Genomic DNA, 18,328 nt, shown 5'->3' on the forward strand with positions numbered 1-18,328 from the left:
TATTACTAAGAGAAAAAAAGCCAATTTGAAAAGGCTACATACTATATGATTCCAACTATATGGCATTCTGGAAAAGGCAAAACTATGGAAACACTAAAAAATCAGCCCAGCATTGAGGGAGAAAGGAGGGATGAACAGGTGGATCACAATGGATTCTCAGGGCAATAAAACCACTTTGTGTGTTACTATAATGATAGATACATATCATTACACATTTGTCCAAACGCTTAGAATGAACAATGCCAAGGCTGAAAAGATGAACTATAGACTTTGGGTGATTATAATGTGTCAATGTAGGTTCATCAATTGAGGTAGCATTCTGGGGGAGGTGCTGATAATTGGGGTGGCTATGTATATATGCAGCTGGGGGTATACAGGAAATCCCTGAACTTTCCTCATAATTTTGCTGTGAACCTAAAACTGCTCTAGAAAAATTAGGTCTTTAAAAAAAAAAAAAAGACCCAACTTGCTCTTGGGGGCTTTTAAGAAGGAAAGGATTCATGAGCCAAGAAATGAGGGTGGCCTCTAGAAGCTGAGGCCAGCCTTCAATTAGCAGCCAGCCAGGAAATGGCCACCTCCATCATACAACCACAAGGAAGTGAATTCTGCCAACAACCCAGATGAGGAAGGAAACGGATCCTCTTCTAGAGCCTCCAGAAAGGACTGCAGCTTGCTGATACTTTGATTTTAACCCACTGGGACTCATGTTAAACTTCTATCCTACAAAAGGATAAAACAGTAAACTTGTGTGATTTGGGGGGGGCAGATTATCTTATAGGGCTGTTATCAAGACGTTAACATACAGGGAGTATTTAAAAGAGGGTCTGACACATAGTAAGCACTCTTTAAAAGCTAGCTGTCAGCACCACCTACAATCTAAATGGCCTTAAAGAAATAATTACTCACAGCCTGGTTCTTTGTAAAATAAGGATAATAATACCTCCCTCACAGAGTATTTGTGAATGCCAAAAGATAACACTGTGTAAAGTGCTTAAAACAGTGCCTAGCATATGGCAGATAAAAAATAACAACTATTCTACTAAAAATATCATTATTGCTTAAAAAAATGGAGCTGATTTTATTTTTTTATAAAGATTTTATTTATTTATTTGACAGAGAAACACAGTGAGAGAAGGAACACAAGCAGGGGGAGTGGGAGAGGGAGAAGCAGGCTTCCTGCCAAGCAGGGAGCCTGATGTGGGGCTCGATCTTAGGACCCTGGGACCATGACCTGAGCTGAAGGCAGACGCTTAACGACTGAGCCACCCAGGCGCCCCAGAAATGGAGCTGATTTTATTATTTTTTATTTTTTTTAAGATTTTATTTATTTATTTGAGAGAGAGAATGAGATAGCGAGAGAGAGCATGAGAGGGGGGAGGGTCCGAGGGAGAAGCACACTCACTGCTGAGCAGGGAGTCCAGTGCCGGACTTGATCCCGGGACTCCAGGATCGTGACCTGAGCCGAAGGCAGTCGCTTAACCAACTGAGCCACCCAGGCACCCGAAATGGAGCTGATTTTCAAACCTAGAGTTTTTAAAACCAAGATGGACTGATATTTTGCACATGAAAGCATCTAGCATAGTACTTGCACATAATTGGTGCTCAACAAATGTTCATGAAACATGAACTTAAGTTTCCATAGACTATCTCTACTCTAAAAGCCCAAAGGGAATTTTTTTAGACTCTTAAAAGTTATAAATCTTGAAATTTGATACTTTAGGAGCAATCTTCCAGTTTCTTTATTGGTTTTTTCCTCTTATAACAGGATGTTCAGTGGGATTTTATGCTGGAATCCTGGTTTACATCCAAATCTGGAGACACCGCTGCTAAGTACCCTTCACTGACCTGAGAGGGCCACTGGATATGTGGCCAGACCCCTAGCAGAGTTTGGGGGGGTGATCTGGATCCAGCCCCACCACACAACCACCCCCCAATTCTGGTCAACATACAGGGAAATTAGGAGTGAGAGGAACCTGTTCAGGAGTGGCCCTGCTTCCCTTTCCTAAAGAGGAGGGAGCACTCAAGAAAATCAAGACTGGGAGTGCCTGCCCAAAGGGATAACACTCCCCAGCTGGAGTCTGCTTAGCCAGCATACTTGGCAGTCTGCCCCCAAGCTTCCTGAGCAAAAATAAAAGGAAATGAGGAAGAACTGGCAGAAGAGTGACTCTAAATGGCATGGTGACAATTGGAGACATTTGTGGTAAGCCCCCAAAACAGGGGTTGGGGGGTCTTGAACGCCTTGTTTGTTTTTTTGTTTTAAGATTTTATTTATTTATTTGAGAGAGAGAGAGAGAGCACAAGCGGGGGAGAGAGGCAGAGGGAGAGGGAGAAGCAGACTCCCCACTGAGGAGGGAGCCCGACATGGGGCTTGATCCCAGGACCCTGAGATCATGACCTGAGCTGAAGGCAGATGCTTACCCAACTGAGCCACCCAGGAGCCCCATTGAATGCTTTGTTTGTGATAAGAAACCTTGATCACCTCTTCAGTATGAAAGTGAACTGACCCACTGAGCATTTCCTGATTTCTGGGGCCCACAGGGATCGTTTAAGAAACAGTATGACTGAATTTTGTGAGAGTACAAAAACGTACCCAAGAAATAAATATAACAAAATAGGAGGTTTTTCTCTCTTATTTGGGAGTTATGGTCAGAAGCCAGAACTAAGACCAACATTCGCTAATTACCCTATTTTTTAGGTTCAGAAAGCTGCCAGAAGTTGGAGCCAACCACTTCCCCACAGGTTCTCTAAGTGGTACTAGACCGTGAAGCGGTCCTCTCACCACACAGCTGATTCACATGGAGTAGGACCAGGGGAAAGGCACAGACTTGGGAGGGCCATGTTTTTTCATGAGGCTATTGCCTCATGTAGAGCAAGTGCCTTCTATCCCTGCCAACAAAGGAAGAAGAAGGGTGGGGGATGTTCAAATAGAATCACTTGTAAAGACAATGAGAGTCTTCAATAAAGAGAAACAGGCATTTTATGCTTGGGCTGTTTGCGGCACTGGCCCTCCCCTGGCTCTGTGCTCTCTCCTGTGAAGATTAACCAAGGAAAACCTCACTACGATGGAGTCAGGAGGCCAGAAGGGGGAGCCCTCACACCGTACCACTCTACCTTAAGAATTATCAATTATATACGCGCCCCCCCCCCAGAAGAACCAACAAGGAAGAATCATCAGTTACAGTTCCCAACAAGAAAAGATGTACATTGCATCTCTTACAAGAAATCAACTACCCCTGCAAAGCAGCCAATGGGAAACCATCATTACCCTCAACTTTTGCCGTCCTTCAATGGACTTTCCTTTAGAACAACCCCTCTCAACTTCCTCCTTCTTCTCCATAAAATAATGTTCCTCTCCTTTGTTGGCCCAGCCTATGGTTTTAGCCAACCGTTGCTTTTCCCAAATTGCAATTTTCCACTATCCCCAAATAAACCCATTTTTGCTAGTAAAATTTTTATTTTTAAGGGCAAAACTGGAAAGAAGAAACAGAAATGGAAAGAGACGGGGAGGCGGTGGGCTGTAAAAAATCCCTTCAGGGTGGCAAGAATGGGGAGCTGCCTGTGGATGGAGCGCTTACTAGTATTCCACCTAAGAAGGCTGGCCACCAGGTGAAGGAACCAGACCAGTTTGCCTTAGAAGAGGTGGGCAGCCTGTTAGGATTCACCTGAGAAGCCATAATCATTAACAGAGAAAAAGGACTGTGAATATTCATGTCTTTCCTACCCAATGGGGAAGAGGTAGCTCCCAGAGCAGGGTGGAGTAGGGTTCTACCTCAGAAAAGGCCCTTCACACTTCCACTACATGCTCCTGGAGGTTCAGGTAGAGCCAAAGCAGGCAGGAAGGGTAGCCACAGGAGTTTTCATTGTGCTTTAAAATAAACTAAAACTGAGGGCCTCCTGGTGGCACAGTTGGTTGAACCCCCAACTCTGGGTTTCAGCTCAGGTTGTGATCTCAGGGTCATGAGATCGAGCCCCACATGGGGCTCTGCACTCAACGTTGGGTCTGCTTGAGCTTTTCTCTCCCTCTCCCTCTGCCCCTCCTGCTCGTGTTCTCTCTCTCACTCTCTAAAATAAATAAATAAATTTTTAAAGAATTAAAATAAACAAAACTGAGCTAAGCACCAGAATAGACTGTCCCAATAATTAAGATGGATAAAAATTGATAAAATTTGACCACATTAGCCCAAAGACCCATTAGAGCCAGCTAAGTGGGGCGGGGAGTGGGAGTCAGGAGTTAGGGCTACCATGGCATGGTTGGAGCAGTTATTAGGAAAAACTAAAATGACTGTGTTTGTATCCCAAATTGAGACTCCTTAATCCACAGCATTCTATTTCCAGCCCCTCCCCCTTCTGTCAAACTCCCTCTCCTTTATTATGGCAGGGTGGCTAGTTAAGTCAAGATCAGTTGTATACAGGGGCACCTAGATGGCTCAGTCGGTTAAGCAACTGCCTTCGGCTCAGGTCATGACCCTGGAGTCCTGGGATCGAGTCCCACATCAGGCTCCCTGCTCAGCAAGGAGTCTGCTTCTCCCTCTGACCCTACCCCCTCTCGTGCTCTCTCTCTCAAATAAATAAAATCTTTAAAAAAAAAATCTTTAAAAAGGATCAGTTGCAAACAAAGTAAACAATCCCCATCCAAGCCAGCCTGCTTCTAGGTCTCTTTCATTCTACCAGTAATTGGGCTTTGCTTTCCCCCATGGACTCGTATCTTTTAGCAATTTTTTAAAGGGCTTTTTCCTCTCTTAATATTTCACATGTTGCATAGGTTAACCAGAATCAAAAGATGTCATACCACTAAACTGTACAAAGGCCTCTGGCCTCACAATCACTATGCAGGCCAGAAACAGAGTGGACCAGAGGAAGGATTTTGGCCCAAACACAGACACAGCTAAATTCTGAAAGTGAAGTTAAACCCAGGCTTGTTTTTCCTCCATAAAAAGGAGTTGAGAGATTATTCTGGAGAATATCACTCTTCTTCTTATAATGTATGCCGTGTGCTTATCCATTCTGTGAGGGGAAGGCCCATGTCTTCTTGGCTAACTACTTGATTCTCAGCACCTAATAGGAGTACCTGGCACACAGAAGGCACTGAATAGTTATTTGTTGAAAAAAGGAACGAGTGAAGGAGTGAACAAATGAATTGGTAGTGAATATTAATAGCATGGAGTCTTAATATTATGTAATAAATGAAACTACCCCTGAAGGGTATTCAGACAGCTATCTACAGGCCATGCAGAAAATGTAATGTTTTCATTCATAAAACAAGTACTTGTTAGACAGTCAGTAAGACTGTGAGGAAGGATCAGAGGCAGACAAATATAAACAAGACTCAACGTCTGACCTTAAAGCACCAAAGCAACAGTATGTATACCTGCTTCAAACAGGTGCAAACGAGGAGAATAACACAGGATAGAGATGATTTAGTCCAGTATCAACACAATCAATCACCAACACCCAACTTCCAAAAAACCAACCTAACAAAATATCATCATGGGATTTTTGTGCCTTTCTACTGTACGCTCACCCTCTGCACAGGTACATATGACCTGTTCTAGTTTCAAGCCCAAGATTTCCAATTTTATTTTTTTTCAAAGATTTTATTCATCCATTTGAGAGAGAGAGCGCACACAAGCAGCGGGGAGGGTCAGAGGGAGAAGCAGACTCCCCGCTGAGCCCAGAGCCAACACGGGGCTTAAACCCAGAACCCTGAGACCTCGACCTGAGCTGAAGGCAGATGCTCAACTGACTGAGCCACCCAAGCATCCCCCCCAAAGACTTCCAATTTTAGTATATAGGAAAGAGTCTCTTAAAATAATAGTCATAACATATAATCGTTTTATTTTTTTTATTTAAGATATTAATCATTTTCCTTGAAATCTCTACCTTGTCATGAGGAAAAGGTAAACTTTCTTTTTAAATTACAGTTTTTAATTGCTTAAATTCTAGAAAATAGTACAAATGGTTCTGTAAAGGCATTTCTTTTTAAACAAGAATGAAACACTGAGCTAGTTATCATCTGTTCTGTAATGAAGAGAATAATCATGACAGACAAAGGCACATCTTCCAGGGCACTAAATAAATTCCTCATAGAGAGGTCGCCACAGTGCTCAGTGAGGGGACTGCTACTGTACACATCCCGTTGTATGGGAATTTTTCTTAGATGCTTCCACTTCTTGAAAATTCCTGAAGAATTTCATCACTTAATGTTAACAGTCATTGTATGTTTTCTATTTATGCAATCACTTTCCACACTGAAATGGAGGAAAACTCAAATCTGCCCTTAGCCAAAGCTGAAGATATTCTATGAACAACCAAAGAAGCCAGTTATAAGAATTGATGGTAGGGGGGAAAAAAACTGCCAAGAAACTACTTTTAGAAATTTATGCTAAGAAAATAAACAGATTAAATATTTAAGATGTATACACAAAGATGTTAATCACAGCATTATTTACAAAGGTAAGAAACTGCAACAACATGAATATCTAATAATAGTGGATTAGTTAAATAAATCATTAACTATTCTAACAAAGGAAAATCTTACAGCCATTAAAAAGGGCTGAGGTATACAAATGGCCAAAAGACACATGAAAAATTGCTCAACATCACTCAGCGTCAGGGAAATACAAATCAAAACCACAATGAGATACCACCTCACACCAGTCAGAATGCCTAAAATTAACAACTCAAGAAACAATAGATGTTGGTGAGGATGTGGAGAAAGGGGAACCCTCTTACACCGTTGGTGGGAATGCGAGTTGGTACAGCCACTTTGGAAAACAGTGTGAAGGTTCCTCAAGACGTTAAAAATAGAGCTACCCTATGACCCAGCGATTGCACTACCAGGTATTTAACCCAAAGATACAGTGCAGTAAAAAGAAGGGGCACCCGCACCCCAATGTTTATAGAAGCAATGTCCACAATAGTCAAATTGTGTAAGAAGCCAAGATGCCCTTCAACAGATGAATGGATAAAGAAGATGTGGTCCATATATACAATGGAATATTACTCAGCCATCAGAAAAGGATGAATACCCACCATTTGCATCAACATGGATGGAAGTGGAAGGGATTATTCTAAGTGAAATAAGTCAGAGAAAGACAAATACCATATGATTTCACTCATATATGGAATTTAAGAAACAAAACAGATGAACATAGGGGAGGAAAAATAAAATAAGATGAAAATAGAGACAGAGGCAAACTATAAGAGACACTTAACTCTAGGAAACAAACTGAGGTTTGCTGGAGGGGAGATGGATGGAGGGAAGGGGTAATTGGGTGATGGGCATTAAGGAAGGCACTTGATGTAACGAGCACTGGGTGTTATATGCAACTGATGAATTACTAAACTTCTACCCCTGAAACTAATAACACAGTATATGTTAACTACACTGACTTTAAATAATTAAAAAAAATAAATAAAAAGGGATGATGTAGATCTACATGTATCGTTATTAAAAATTTTACAATATACTGTCAAATTCATTATATTTTTGTTTTATAAACACACACAGAGGAAGCACTAAATGTTCTGGAAAACCATATACCAAAATATTAGCAATGTTTGTCTCTAGGTGATTAAATGTCAATTACTTTCACAAACTGCTGCTCTTATCACTTAAATGCCAACTTTGAGAAAGCAGAACTCTTTAAAGAGGCTTTTGATTTCCCATGCTCAGTATTTACCAAATATATGAAGAAATATTTTAAAAAAATAATCTAACATGCAAATATGATATCCTTTATAAGGATCCTTTGGAAGAAAGTAATTTGTTCCAAATTAGTAACATTTTAAAAATTCACAGTAAATAACATTTTTCCAAAATGAAAATCATAAAGCTATTTTATCACAAGCTTGGCAGTTAAAAATTATTTAATTATATGAGAAAATGTTAAAGATATAACACGGAGTGGATAAAAGAATATAAAACTAAATATACAAATATATACAATTTAGTAATACACATATGCAAACAAATACGCACAAAAGAAACAGTGTTCACAATGAAGTACTTCTGAGGGATGGAATTATGAGTGGTTTTTCCTCCTTTTTACTACATTTAAATTTTTCCTACAGTATCTATTACTTCCAAAATCAGACAAATAATGAACACTATAGATTTTTTTAAATAAGTACAGGGGACATAAAATCATGCATATATTTGTTGTATCAATAACTGAAACACGCAATTTGTTCCCCAAAAGCCCGTTCTCATTATACTCACTTGGAAATCTCTGGTAGTGTACTCTGTTACTTAAGCCCTGATTAGTAGAGAATGTGTAACTCTGAATTCACTTCAGCTTCCTCCTGGCACCTAATTAAAAGAGTGACACAGTCCCTCTGGTCTTGGCTGCTTCCCTCTCATGCAATGCCATAGCGAGAAGACAGCCCAAAATCACTCATTTTGAAACTCCGCATAATTATCTGAAACAGACCAACTGTAGCCCTTGGAACACTACATTACTCAATTTCTTACTAACTTAACTAATGACACTAGACCAGACTGTAAATTTTATAAAATCAGGAATCATGTCTTAACTTCCACTGCTGTATCCCAGCCCGTACCTGGTGCACAACAGGCATTTAGTAAATGCAGATGAATGAACAGGTGATTTATGACTGGGCCCTGTTCTCTTCCTTAAAATTCTACTGGCCATTTTACAGCATCCTTAGTACTAACACTATGGAAGAAGAGGGTGTGTCATAAGGTCACATTTCATTAGATATTCCATTACTGAAAGTACAAGTAATAGGCATCAGATGTGTCCCAGGAAGCAGCTTTTCTCATCATTATGGCTTAATAATTAGCAATAATTCAACACCTAATCCTCTTAAGGTAAGTACCGCCACCCACAGCTAAGGCTCAGAGAGGTCAGGAAAAATTTTCAAGGTCACAAAGTTAATAAATGACAGAACCAGGATCAAAACCTGATTCTCTGGGGCCCCAAAATCTAGACTCTCTCTAGGTGGGAACAAGCATCCTGTCATCTCACCAGCTAGGGGAGGATGGCTACGGATTCTACAATAATTATCTCAATTATCATCACAAGCCTATGAAGTGGGTTAGCATATTATATACCATTTTTTGGATAACAAAACAGAGGAACAGAGAGGTTAAGCAGCTTGCCCAAGGTCACACAACTCCCAAGAGATCCAAAGTGGAATGAAAAGATAAAATGTACTGTATTTTACTAGAAATCTATCAACTCCCTCAAAGAAATTGCATTAATTACACATAGTCAGCATCACTTCCAAGATGATTTATAACTGTGATGAGAAAAACAACTTTTAAGAAAAAAAAAACTTGTTTTTCTCAGTTGCTGCCTAAACATTTTACAGTGTGATAACCCTGCTCACACACACAGTCTGGACATTTAGATAAGAACTTAAGTTTAGGATTCCTGCCATAAGTTCCTGCTTTACTTTTCCCAGGGAATCTTTTAAAATAACAGCTTACAGTCAAGCCCGAAAAATGTTAGTGACCTCTGCTCCAACCACCTTAAAAGTAATAGGTGCTTGCTACCCTGCTCTGGATCTCCTGCTCGTTCATGACCTAGGCCAGAGGCTGTTGTTCCTCCAGCTCATTGCACCCCCTCAATTCTAGGATCTGATAAATCTTGTGACTCTACTTCTTTTGTGGGGGTTTATTGAAAACTGCATCCTCAATCAGAATGACCCCATATGGGTTTCCCTTCCCCAAAGCGGGAGCTCAGATGCTGAGGGGGCTACCTGCTCCCCTCACCCACCCCACCACAACCACTATCCCACCTCCACATGAGTGGCTTGTACCTTCTCATTCAGTGGGTTATACTCTGTATGTTCTTAATTCACCAGCTCTGGCTTCCTAACACAACTTTGTCAACAAACTGGCCATACTCTACACTAACATAAAATTATTCGATTGATCCAACTAGCTCCTTATATTCTTCTCTCCAAAATGAAGACTAACAGACATCCAAGTTGCAAAAAACAACCTCAGTTTGCAAGGCAGAGGACAAAAGCACAAATGTATCTAAATATTTAAAAGTTACAATCAAATCAACAAACAGATAAAAAATATATTCCAACCTCCTATCCCTTTCCCTGAACAAATATATCTGCATAACAAACTGGGATGCCAGTTCAAATTTAGGCTTCTCAAACTCCAGGAAGTTTGATACTGGAACAAGGAGACACAGGGAGGGCACCCCCACGTGTCCATGTGAACCCCCAGTCCCATATCCAAGTTCTTTCCACAGCCTCCGCCTCCCACAAAGAGCTGTTCCTTGGCCATCCTTTGGCCAAGAAGTGCACACAGCAACGGGAGAAGCCACCCTGAGGATGGGGGGGTGGAGGGAAACTCCCCACACAGGCAGGCAGTCTGGGGAAGTGGGCCTGGGTCATTTCAGCAGGGAATTCCAGGGTCTACAAATGCCCCAGTGATGCCTTGTCCCTTTGCAAAGAGCTGAGACCAAAGGAGGAACAGAGCGAGGCCCCACTGGCTCCTTTTGCCAGGGTCTCAGTGCGGCAGTGGTGAGAACCCTAGCCAACTCTCACACAAGCTTTCAATAAAGATAGTTGCTTAAAGTAAATTTCCCAAAATGCATCCCCTCTTGCTACCTTTCTTTAACCAAGACCTGGCCATCTACCAAAGTACAATTCATCCACTCCTCTTCCAGGAATCAAAGCATTTACGGTTTGTAGTTTCCAGATTTAGCTCTCCATTGCATATTTTCTGGGATTTTAAAAAATCCTATCAGTTGGGTTGGTTTTGTTTCTCTAAAGCAGTGATTCTCCACCAGGGGCAATTTTGCCCCCCAGGAGACATTTTGCTAAATCTGGAGATGTATCTATTTGTTTCATTTAGTAGACAGAGGCCATGGATGTTGCTAAATATTCTACAACGTACAGACAGCCCTCCACAACAAAGAATTTTCCAGCCCAAAATATTAGTAGTGCTGAGACGAAAAACTCTGCTCTAGAGTAAGAACTTCAAAACAGAGAGGATGTCATTTTCTCCTTTGATGCCCACATGGCCAAGCAGAATATTGGACCTCATTAAGTATTTGTTGACTGACTGATTAGCTATCTGGGCCCACACCTTGCTGAAACGTTCATTCACACAATAACTCAACAAAAATTACTGTGCCAGGAATCGCACTCAGCTCTGGGAATGCAAATATGAATGAGCCAGCAGAAAAGGCAGACAAATAAACTAATACTTTTAATACAGCATCATGAAAAATGCACCTGTCACTACCAGATATTTGTATTTGTATATTTATCTATTTATTATGTCTCCCCTCATTAGCCCATAAACTTGAAGAAAGTAAATTATAAGTTAACTGCTATAGTTCTAGCGTCTTCTACGGTAATAGTGGTAGACGCATAGTAGTAAATGTTTTTTGATAATTAAAGAAATGCAATAATATGCACAAGGCAATAAAAAAGAGACAGGAGAAGCTTCTAACACAGCCGGGGAAGGAAGAAAGGAGTAAGGGAGGCTACCTTGAAGAGAGATAACATGGATTAAGCACTAATTATATGCCAGAAGCATTTTTCAACACATTATCCATTCTAATGCTCACAACAATCCTACAAGATGCCACATTAAAAAAAAAAAAAAAGCCACATTTTACAGATGAGGAAACAGACAGTGAAGGCTGACTTGCTCAAGAACACAGCGAATGGAAGAATCAGAATTTTAGCACAACTAACTTTGGGACCTCTGCTCTTAACCAGTAAATGCACCGTCGAGAGATGAGTAAGAATTGGCCAGGTGAAGAGCGAGGAGTTGTGGCCTTGAAGGAAAGACATTCCAGGCAGAGGGAATGACAAGCAAAACCAACACAGCCTGGCTTGTTCCAGCAACTAGAACCCTCACCAGTACTACTATACCTAAAGAGGAATGCTGATGAAAGATGACGCTGGAGAAGTATTCATGGCCAGATCATAAGGGAGAGAGGCAGCAGTGCCTCATTTATCTAAGATTATCAGGGAATGAGCATAAGGCTTAGTTAAGAGTCAAATAGCTCTGGGTTGGAAACGTGACCCATCATTGCGTTAATGGATCTCTCTGAATCTCCATTTCCTCATCCATAAAACAAAGAACATACAAATATCTACCTTGTAAAGTAGCTATGAGAACAAAAGATAAGAAATAGAAGCACTTAGAACCAGTCCTGGTGTATTTTATGTGTCCGATCAGTGTTAATGATTTATTCTTGCTATTGTGGTTATTGCTAATGAAGTTTTTTCACATTTGTAAATCCACAACATAATCGAAGCTTATTTTCTTAAGCACCAAAATGTATTAAACTATCTTTTTCCTAAACTACTTTTAAAGTGAATTCCATAAATCTCCACCTTAACAAACATAAGCCTTACATCCCATAAACACATAGTGCTGCACCTGCCTCCCTCTCCTCCCCCTCCCCCCAGGGCACTTCTTTGGCCACCAGGGCAGCTGTGGAAATATCTGAAGCTTCTGGGGTCCACAGATTCAAAAATATGGACAGAAATGAAGGTACATAAAGCTAGAAACGCTTATAGTAGTATTTCGTTCAGAATTTGGGAAAGGAAGGAGGAATGTCGTGGCTTAGAGTAATGGTTAGCACCCAGTGAATATACAGAATTTTCAGAGCACTTGGGTGTGTTATCCTCTATCCCCCAGTCCACCAGTAACAGTGAGGTGCCAACTCTGCTGACAGCTGACACATGGCCGGTACCCCCGGATACTTCCTTGATGCTTGTTCATTTTTCACAAACCACACCTCAAGCCCATTCAGAGATGGTGACCTGGCCTCCATCTACCTCCCAGTCTACCTTCTTACTACATTCTCTGTGGGAAAACTAATACCTTTCCATACAGGAAGCACATCAAGAATTTCCACATCTCCCTGCTTTGGCCTTTGCTGTTCTCCCTGCCTTGAATATCCTTCTGCCCTCAACTCTTACTACCACCCAATTTTATCATCCTTTAAGGATTAGCGCAAACACCACCTCCTCTCTGATTTCCCTCCTTCCAGCAGTATTAAAAGCCATGCTCTGTGAACTTCCCCAGCACTTTGCTCATGTTTCTCTTGTTATAACGACCATGCATTGAACAGAAGTATGTGGCAAGCATCGTTCTAGGTGCTTGCAATATGCCACCATGTAACTTGCACTGCGAACTTGTAAAATTATTATACAACCCCTTTTACAAATGGGGAGACTGAAGCTCTGAGGGTTGAACTTACCAATGATCATACAACCAGAAAGGGATACAGCTGGGATTCCAACCATGCTCTGACAGCTCCCGAGTCCATAAGTTTTACTCTCTGCTATGCTGCCTCTCTTTGATGGCCCTATGTCCAGCTGGTTAGTTAATCATACACACATATGCCCGGCCCTGGGATTATAGCAAATCCCTTGATGGCAGGGACCTGGGCATGTTTCTCTCTACAAATGTGGATGTTAATGTATCCACTTATACAAGGTTGTTAGGAGAATTAAATGAGACAGTACATGTAAAGCACTTAGTATAGTGTCATGCACATTATAAGCTCCTAATTTGTCAGTTTTGTTATTGTTACTGTTGTCATTATTACTATGTCTGACACCAAGGATAAAGTCTTGAGCATAAATTGTGAGCTAAAGTTTCTTTCAGAGAAGCAAATGAAGTGGGTAAGGCCCTGATGGAAGAGACAAATGCCACTTTGGTTCAGCATTTCCCCACACTGCTTGACTACTCGTTCAGAAGCAACAAGAGTTGCACAGAAACTCTCCAATATTTCTATGATATGGTCAATTGATTCCTTTATCTTTCTGTTGCCATGTGGATGTTATGAAAACCTCCTCTCTAGTTCAAAACCTTTGCAGTCCTGTGACTTTCTTGCGGCCTTCTCCTATGAGATTTGTCAAGGTTCCCCTCTGAGAAGTCGTACTTAAGGTCTGAGCCAAGAGAAGAAAATCACAAAAGTAAATGAAAGCACAGAGGGCAAAATGTAATCTGAAATTCTAATGCTTATACACATAACAAAACACTTTCCTTTGTCCTCATAGCATTTAACTGTACTTTAAATCATCCTATTGCTTTACTCATTTGTTTTTGTCAGACCCCCCAGTAGAAGGTAAGTTGTCTCAGAGAAAGCAATCTGTCCATCCTGTTCCCTGCCAACTCCCAGGGCCTAACTCATATCTGGTGTATAACAGTCATTCATTAAATATTGGTCAATTATCTGATTGTAATTATTGATATATATGTATATGTGAATATGTGTATAAATTTATAGATATACATGACATCACAGTTTATGAATGTGCATTTATCTCCACACATAAGTGCATATTGTATATTTGTGTACATATATTTCTATTTGTGCAGATTTTTTTTTTTAAGATTTTATTTATTTATTTGACAGAGAGAGACACAGCAAGAGAGGGAACACAAGCAGGGGGGAGTGGGAGAGGGAGAAGCAGGCTTCCTGCGGAGCAGGGAGCCCGATGCGGGGCTCGATCCCAGGACCCTGGGATCATGACCTGAGCTGAAGGCAGACGCTTAACGACTGAGCCCCCCAGGTGGCCCTGTGCAGAAGGTATTTTAGACTGGAAAACACAGCCACCTGTTTGCAAAAGTTATGCATTCTTAACATAATAAAGGCCTCTGGCTGACCTAATATTTTAAAAACATACACTACTACCCACAAACTAAAAATCCACATTTAAAACAACAGATTTTATTATAGATGCAGAGTACAAAAAATTTTTTGACTTAACAAAGCATGATACTTTTATCTTTTAAAACTCCTCGTCCCTATTTATTAGGTTCAATGTAAAGAAGCTGGGGGGTGGGGGTAGTATATTGCCCTGTAATGTTGCTCTGCAAATTTGGCAGGCAAAATGTTCCAAATTCTTATGGGCTGGCCAGAAGTCCTTATTTAAGTTGTAACATATACAGAAAATTATAATTCATGACAATTATAATAACACCATTGACTGGGTAAATGTGCCAAACACTTGGCATCATTTTTTTTATTTAAACCTATACCAACGCTGCAAGGTAAATGTTATTATCCCTATGAAAAGAGGAAAAAATGAAACAAGACAAAACCAGAGAGGGAGACAAACTGTAAGAGACCCTTAATCTTAGGAAACAAACTGAGTGTTGCTGGAGGGGAAAAGGGTGGAGGGATGGGGCAACTGGGTGATGGACACTGGGGAGGGTATGTGTTGTAATGAGCACTGGGTATTATAAGACTGGGTAATATAAGACTGATGAAGCACAGACCTGTACCCCTGAAACAAATAATATATTATATGTTAATTAATTGAATTTAAATAAAATACATGGAAACTAAGACTCAAAGAGATAGAGTGGATTGCCAAAGATAACTCTGTTTCTTATCTATCTAGTCATGGCACACACAGCCTAGAAATTCTACTAGTCTAGAATTCTACTCCAAAGCCCAAACTCTTTTCAACAAGCAATGGTGCATCTTACACACTTTTACAGACACTAACTTTGAGGGATATGTGTTTAGGCAGTTTTTTATACTGTGTGGATTTTAATTAGTAATTCTCTGCACATAGAGACTAGACCAAATGACAGCCACACTGAAGATTACTCCAGGCTACAAAGAGCAAGGGACAAATGTGTCTCAGAAATGATCAGCCTGTGTTTCTCAGAATATGAAGCATTTTCCACTTGATTATGTCCTGCAAAAGAAATTTATGCTCTAAAAGAGCATCCTTATTCTTCCTCCTATACCAAAAATGGACTCTTTCACTGCAAATCAATGGGAAATTCTTAACTCATTTCCTTATATTACTTGGGATAAAAGTGCTTTCTGTCTTTAGAGAAAAGAATTGCTGGATGCTATGCCTTTCGGGTGCTTGAGTCCAACAATCAATACTGTGAAGGCGAGAGAAAATTAGCCCTTACATACTTTTAAGGGGTGTAGGGTTATTTTTAAACTTAATGATAGCTGAATTCTAAAGAAAAAGAGAGAAGGAAAGTCTTCCCTCCCAGTTCAAAGAATTCATCTGCCTTCCCCTGAAAGAACTGGCTATTATCTCTTTGACCTTCTTTCCAGGAGCAGGCCCGACCAAGGAGGAGAAGGAAACCAACTGTTTAAAAAGTTTTTTGTAATTTATAGATGTTTCTGAACATTTGTAACCAACAGTAGTGAAAATGTTTAAGTTGGCTCTCAGCTGCCCGTCTATACTGCTTGCAAAGATCCTAGGCAGAGCAAAGGAAAGCACTCCCCACCTAGACCACTACAGTCTCAAGAAGAGCCAACTGCAGCATCTTTGGCCCTAGGGACTAAAGGGGAAAGGGGCACCTGGCCCTCGTGGAGGCCCCTGTGTGTCCCCCTCAACATGCCCAGGGAAGTGAGGAAGGAGCATTGCCTTCCCTCCCAATCTAACTACACAACCCCTGCTGCCAAGAACTTATTTTTAGACACTTAAACTGAAATTCACAGAAAGGAAGGAAAATTACAACCTTTGAGTGATCCCCAGCATTTTAATTTCCAACCTGGCTTGAGCTTTTTGTTTGTTTTCTGATTTCAAGTCTCTACCTAAAGCCCATCTCCCATCCTCCAGAAGGCCTCCGCAGTCTAAGCCCCCCCCCAAAAAAAGCTGGGAGCTGTAGAGTTTTATGTGGTGAAAATTTCAGCTCCCACACTTCAAAGGGACATGTCATGACCTCGGGGAAGTAACTACTCCTTCTGAAGACTCAGTTTGTGATTGGTAAGATGGGAATAATAATATCTGTTACTGGAAAAGTTGTTGAGTCTTCAATAAAAATCACACAGTACCCGGCTCTTAGTAGGGGATCAGTAAGTGCTTTGTGTTTTGTCATGGGCACACTGCACAAAGCAGAAGGATGGTGGAGAGGTGTCCATTTTCTTCCTGCCCAAGATTTGCCCATCACTCCCTCATTAGTGATTTATGTTACCAACCACTCACCTAACCTCAGGAAGATGCCTCTTACCTTCTAGTTCTCCATAGCTTCAAACATCTGCAGAGCCCAAGAGATAAATTCTCATTAAGTGCAAAGGACAAAGTTCGCCTGGATTCTCCTTCCCACCAGTTACCGACGAATCACTGACTATAACTTAGGCTGGGGAAGAAATGCTTACAGGCTTTATGTGGGCAAAGCAGGTGTCTGCACATGTCTTGGTGTAAGGGGTGGGGAAGGACCCCTGACTAAAGTCTTCAGGTTTAGACATGGCAAAGAAAGGGAGTAGGACAAGAAGCACTGGATGAACGAGATGCCTCTGCAAGGCGGTCCTAGCCAGTGACCCTGTCCTCGGCGCACGGGGAGTAAAGGACACGAGCTGGGAGGAGCCGCGAGGGGAGGAGTACCTGAAGACTCTCGCCGCCGTCTGGTTCCTTCTCCACGCCGTGCCCTGTTGCAGCACCCCTTGTACGATCTCCTTCTCGTTGGGCAGCCGGTAGACCGGGAAGATGTAGAGCCAACAGAGAACCACGACGCAAAGGGCACTGGCTCCCACCGGTAGCCGGGCCCGCGGGAACTTCCACGCTAGTACTGCCATGGCCCCTCTGGACGTGTGTCGCCGGGCCCGTCTGCAGGGGCTCATCGCAGCCCCGGGGTCCCGGGGGGCGGCCTCAGCACAGCGTCAGGCAAAGTGGCAGCGGAGGGTCCCCCCACGGCCGGCCCCCCATGCACACACACCTTTCGCTTTCTTGTTTGCACTCGCACGCACGTTTCTTCGGCCCCCACGGCCCCAAAGGTCAGCGCAAGGATTTTTTTAAATGCAACTTTTTCAAGGGTTTCTTTCTAGGGGAAGTGGTCGGGGGGCGAGTCACGAGCTCTGGTCATGGTCGCTTCCCCTGCAGAAGGCGGGCGCTGAGGTCTCTGAAAGCGCAGAGAGCGGCCGCGGTGAGTCGCTCCCGCGGGTTCTGCAGCATCACTGTCGCCCTCGGCGCGGGTCCGGGGAGAGGCTCGGCTCCCTCCCTGACAACTGGTCCGCGGCGTCCCCTTCTGAGAGATGCTCCTGCGCCCTTCGCCGCCTCTCCCCGCCTCCTGCGCTGCTGCACCGCCAAGCACCCCCCAGATGCGCTCTCCGCGACGCACCAAGTCCTTGGAAATTTCCAAGACAGCCCGGGACCGCTATCCTGCCCCGGGCTTCTCCGCCTTGCCCGCCAGGGCCCTCGCTCCCCACCCCTCCCGAAGAAGAAAAGAACTCGCTCTCATCAGTTAATTCAGCGGCGCGCCGCAGCCTTCCGCTGCGCCCCGGACTTCGCAGACAAATGCCCGGGGATTGGTGGAAATCAAGGTCTCCCCCGCCCTCCCCCACCCGCAAATTTGCCTCCTTCGACCCGTTCAGATCCGCGACGCTCGCCT

General features: G+C 42.5%; 1 protein-coding gene across 1 annotated transcript in view; it reads right to left on the minus strand.

Moving 5' to 3' along the window:
- Positions 1 to 18,016, minus strand: part of ST8SIA1 (ST8 alpha-N-acetyl-neuraminide alpha-2,8-sialyltransferase 1) — a 143,785-nt gene extending 125,769 nt beyond the window's left edge. Inside the window, exon 1 of the mRNA XM_028113253.2 lies at positions 17,326 to 18,016. Coding sequence (XP_027969054.1) covers positions 17,326 to 17,561 — 236 coding nt within the window. The 5' untranslated portion in view covers positions 17,562 to 18,016. The remainder of the gene's footprint in view (positions 1 to 17,325) is intronic.
- Between the last annotated feature and the right edge of the window lie 312 nt (positions 18,017 to 18,328).

The sequence above is a fragment of the Eumetopias jubatus genome, unplaced genomic scaffold, assembly GCF_037043125.1.
Source record: "Eumetopias jubatus isolate StellerSeaLion01/CBP00866 unplaced genomic scaffold, mEumJub1_p1.0 scaffold_8, whole genome shotgun sequence".
Lineage (NCBI taxonomy): Eukaryota > Metazoa > Chordata > Mammalia > Carnivora > Otariidae > Eumetopias > Eumetopias jubatus.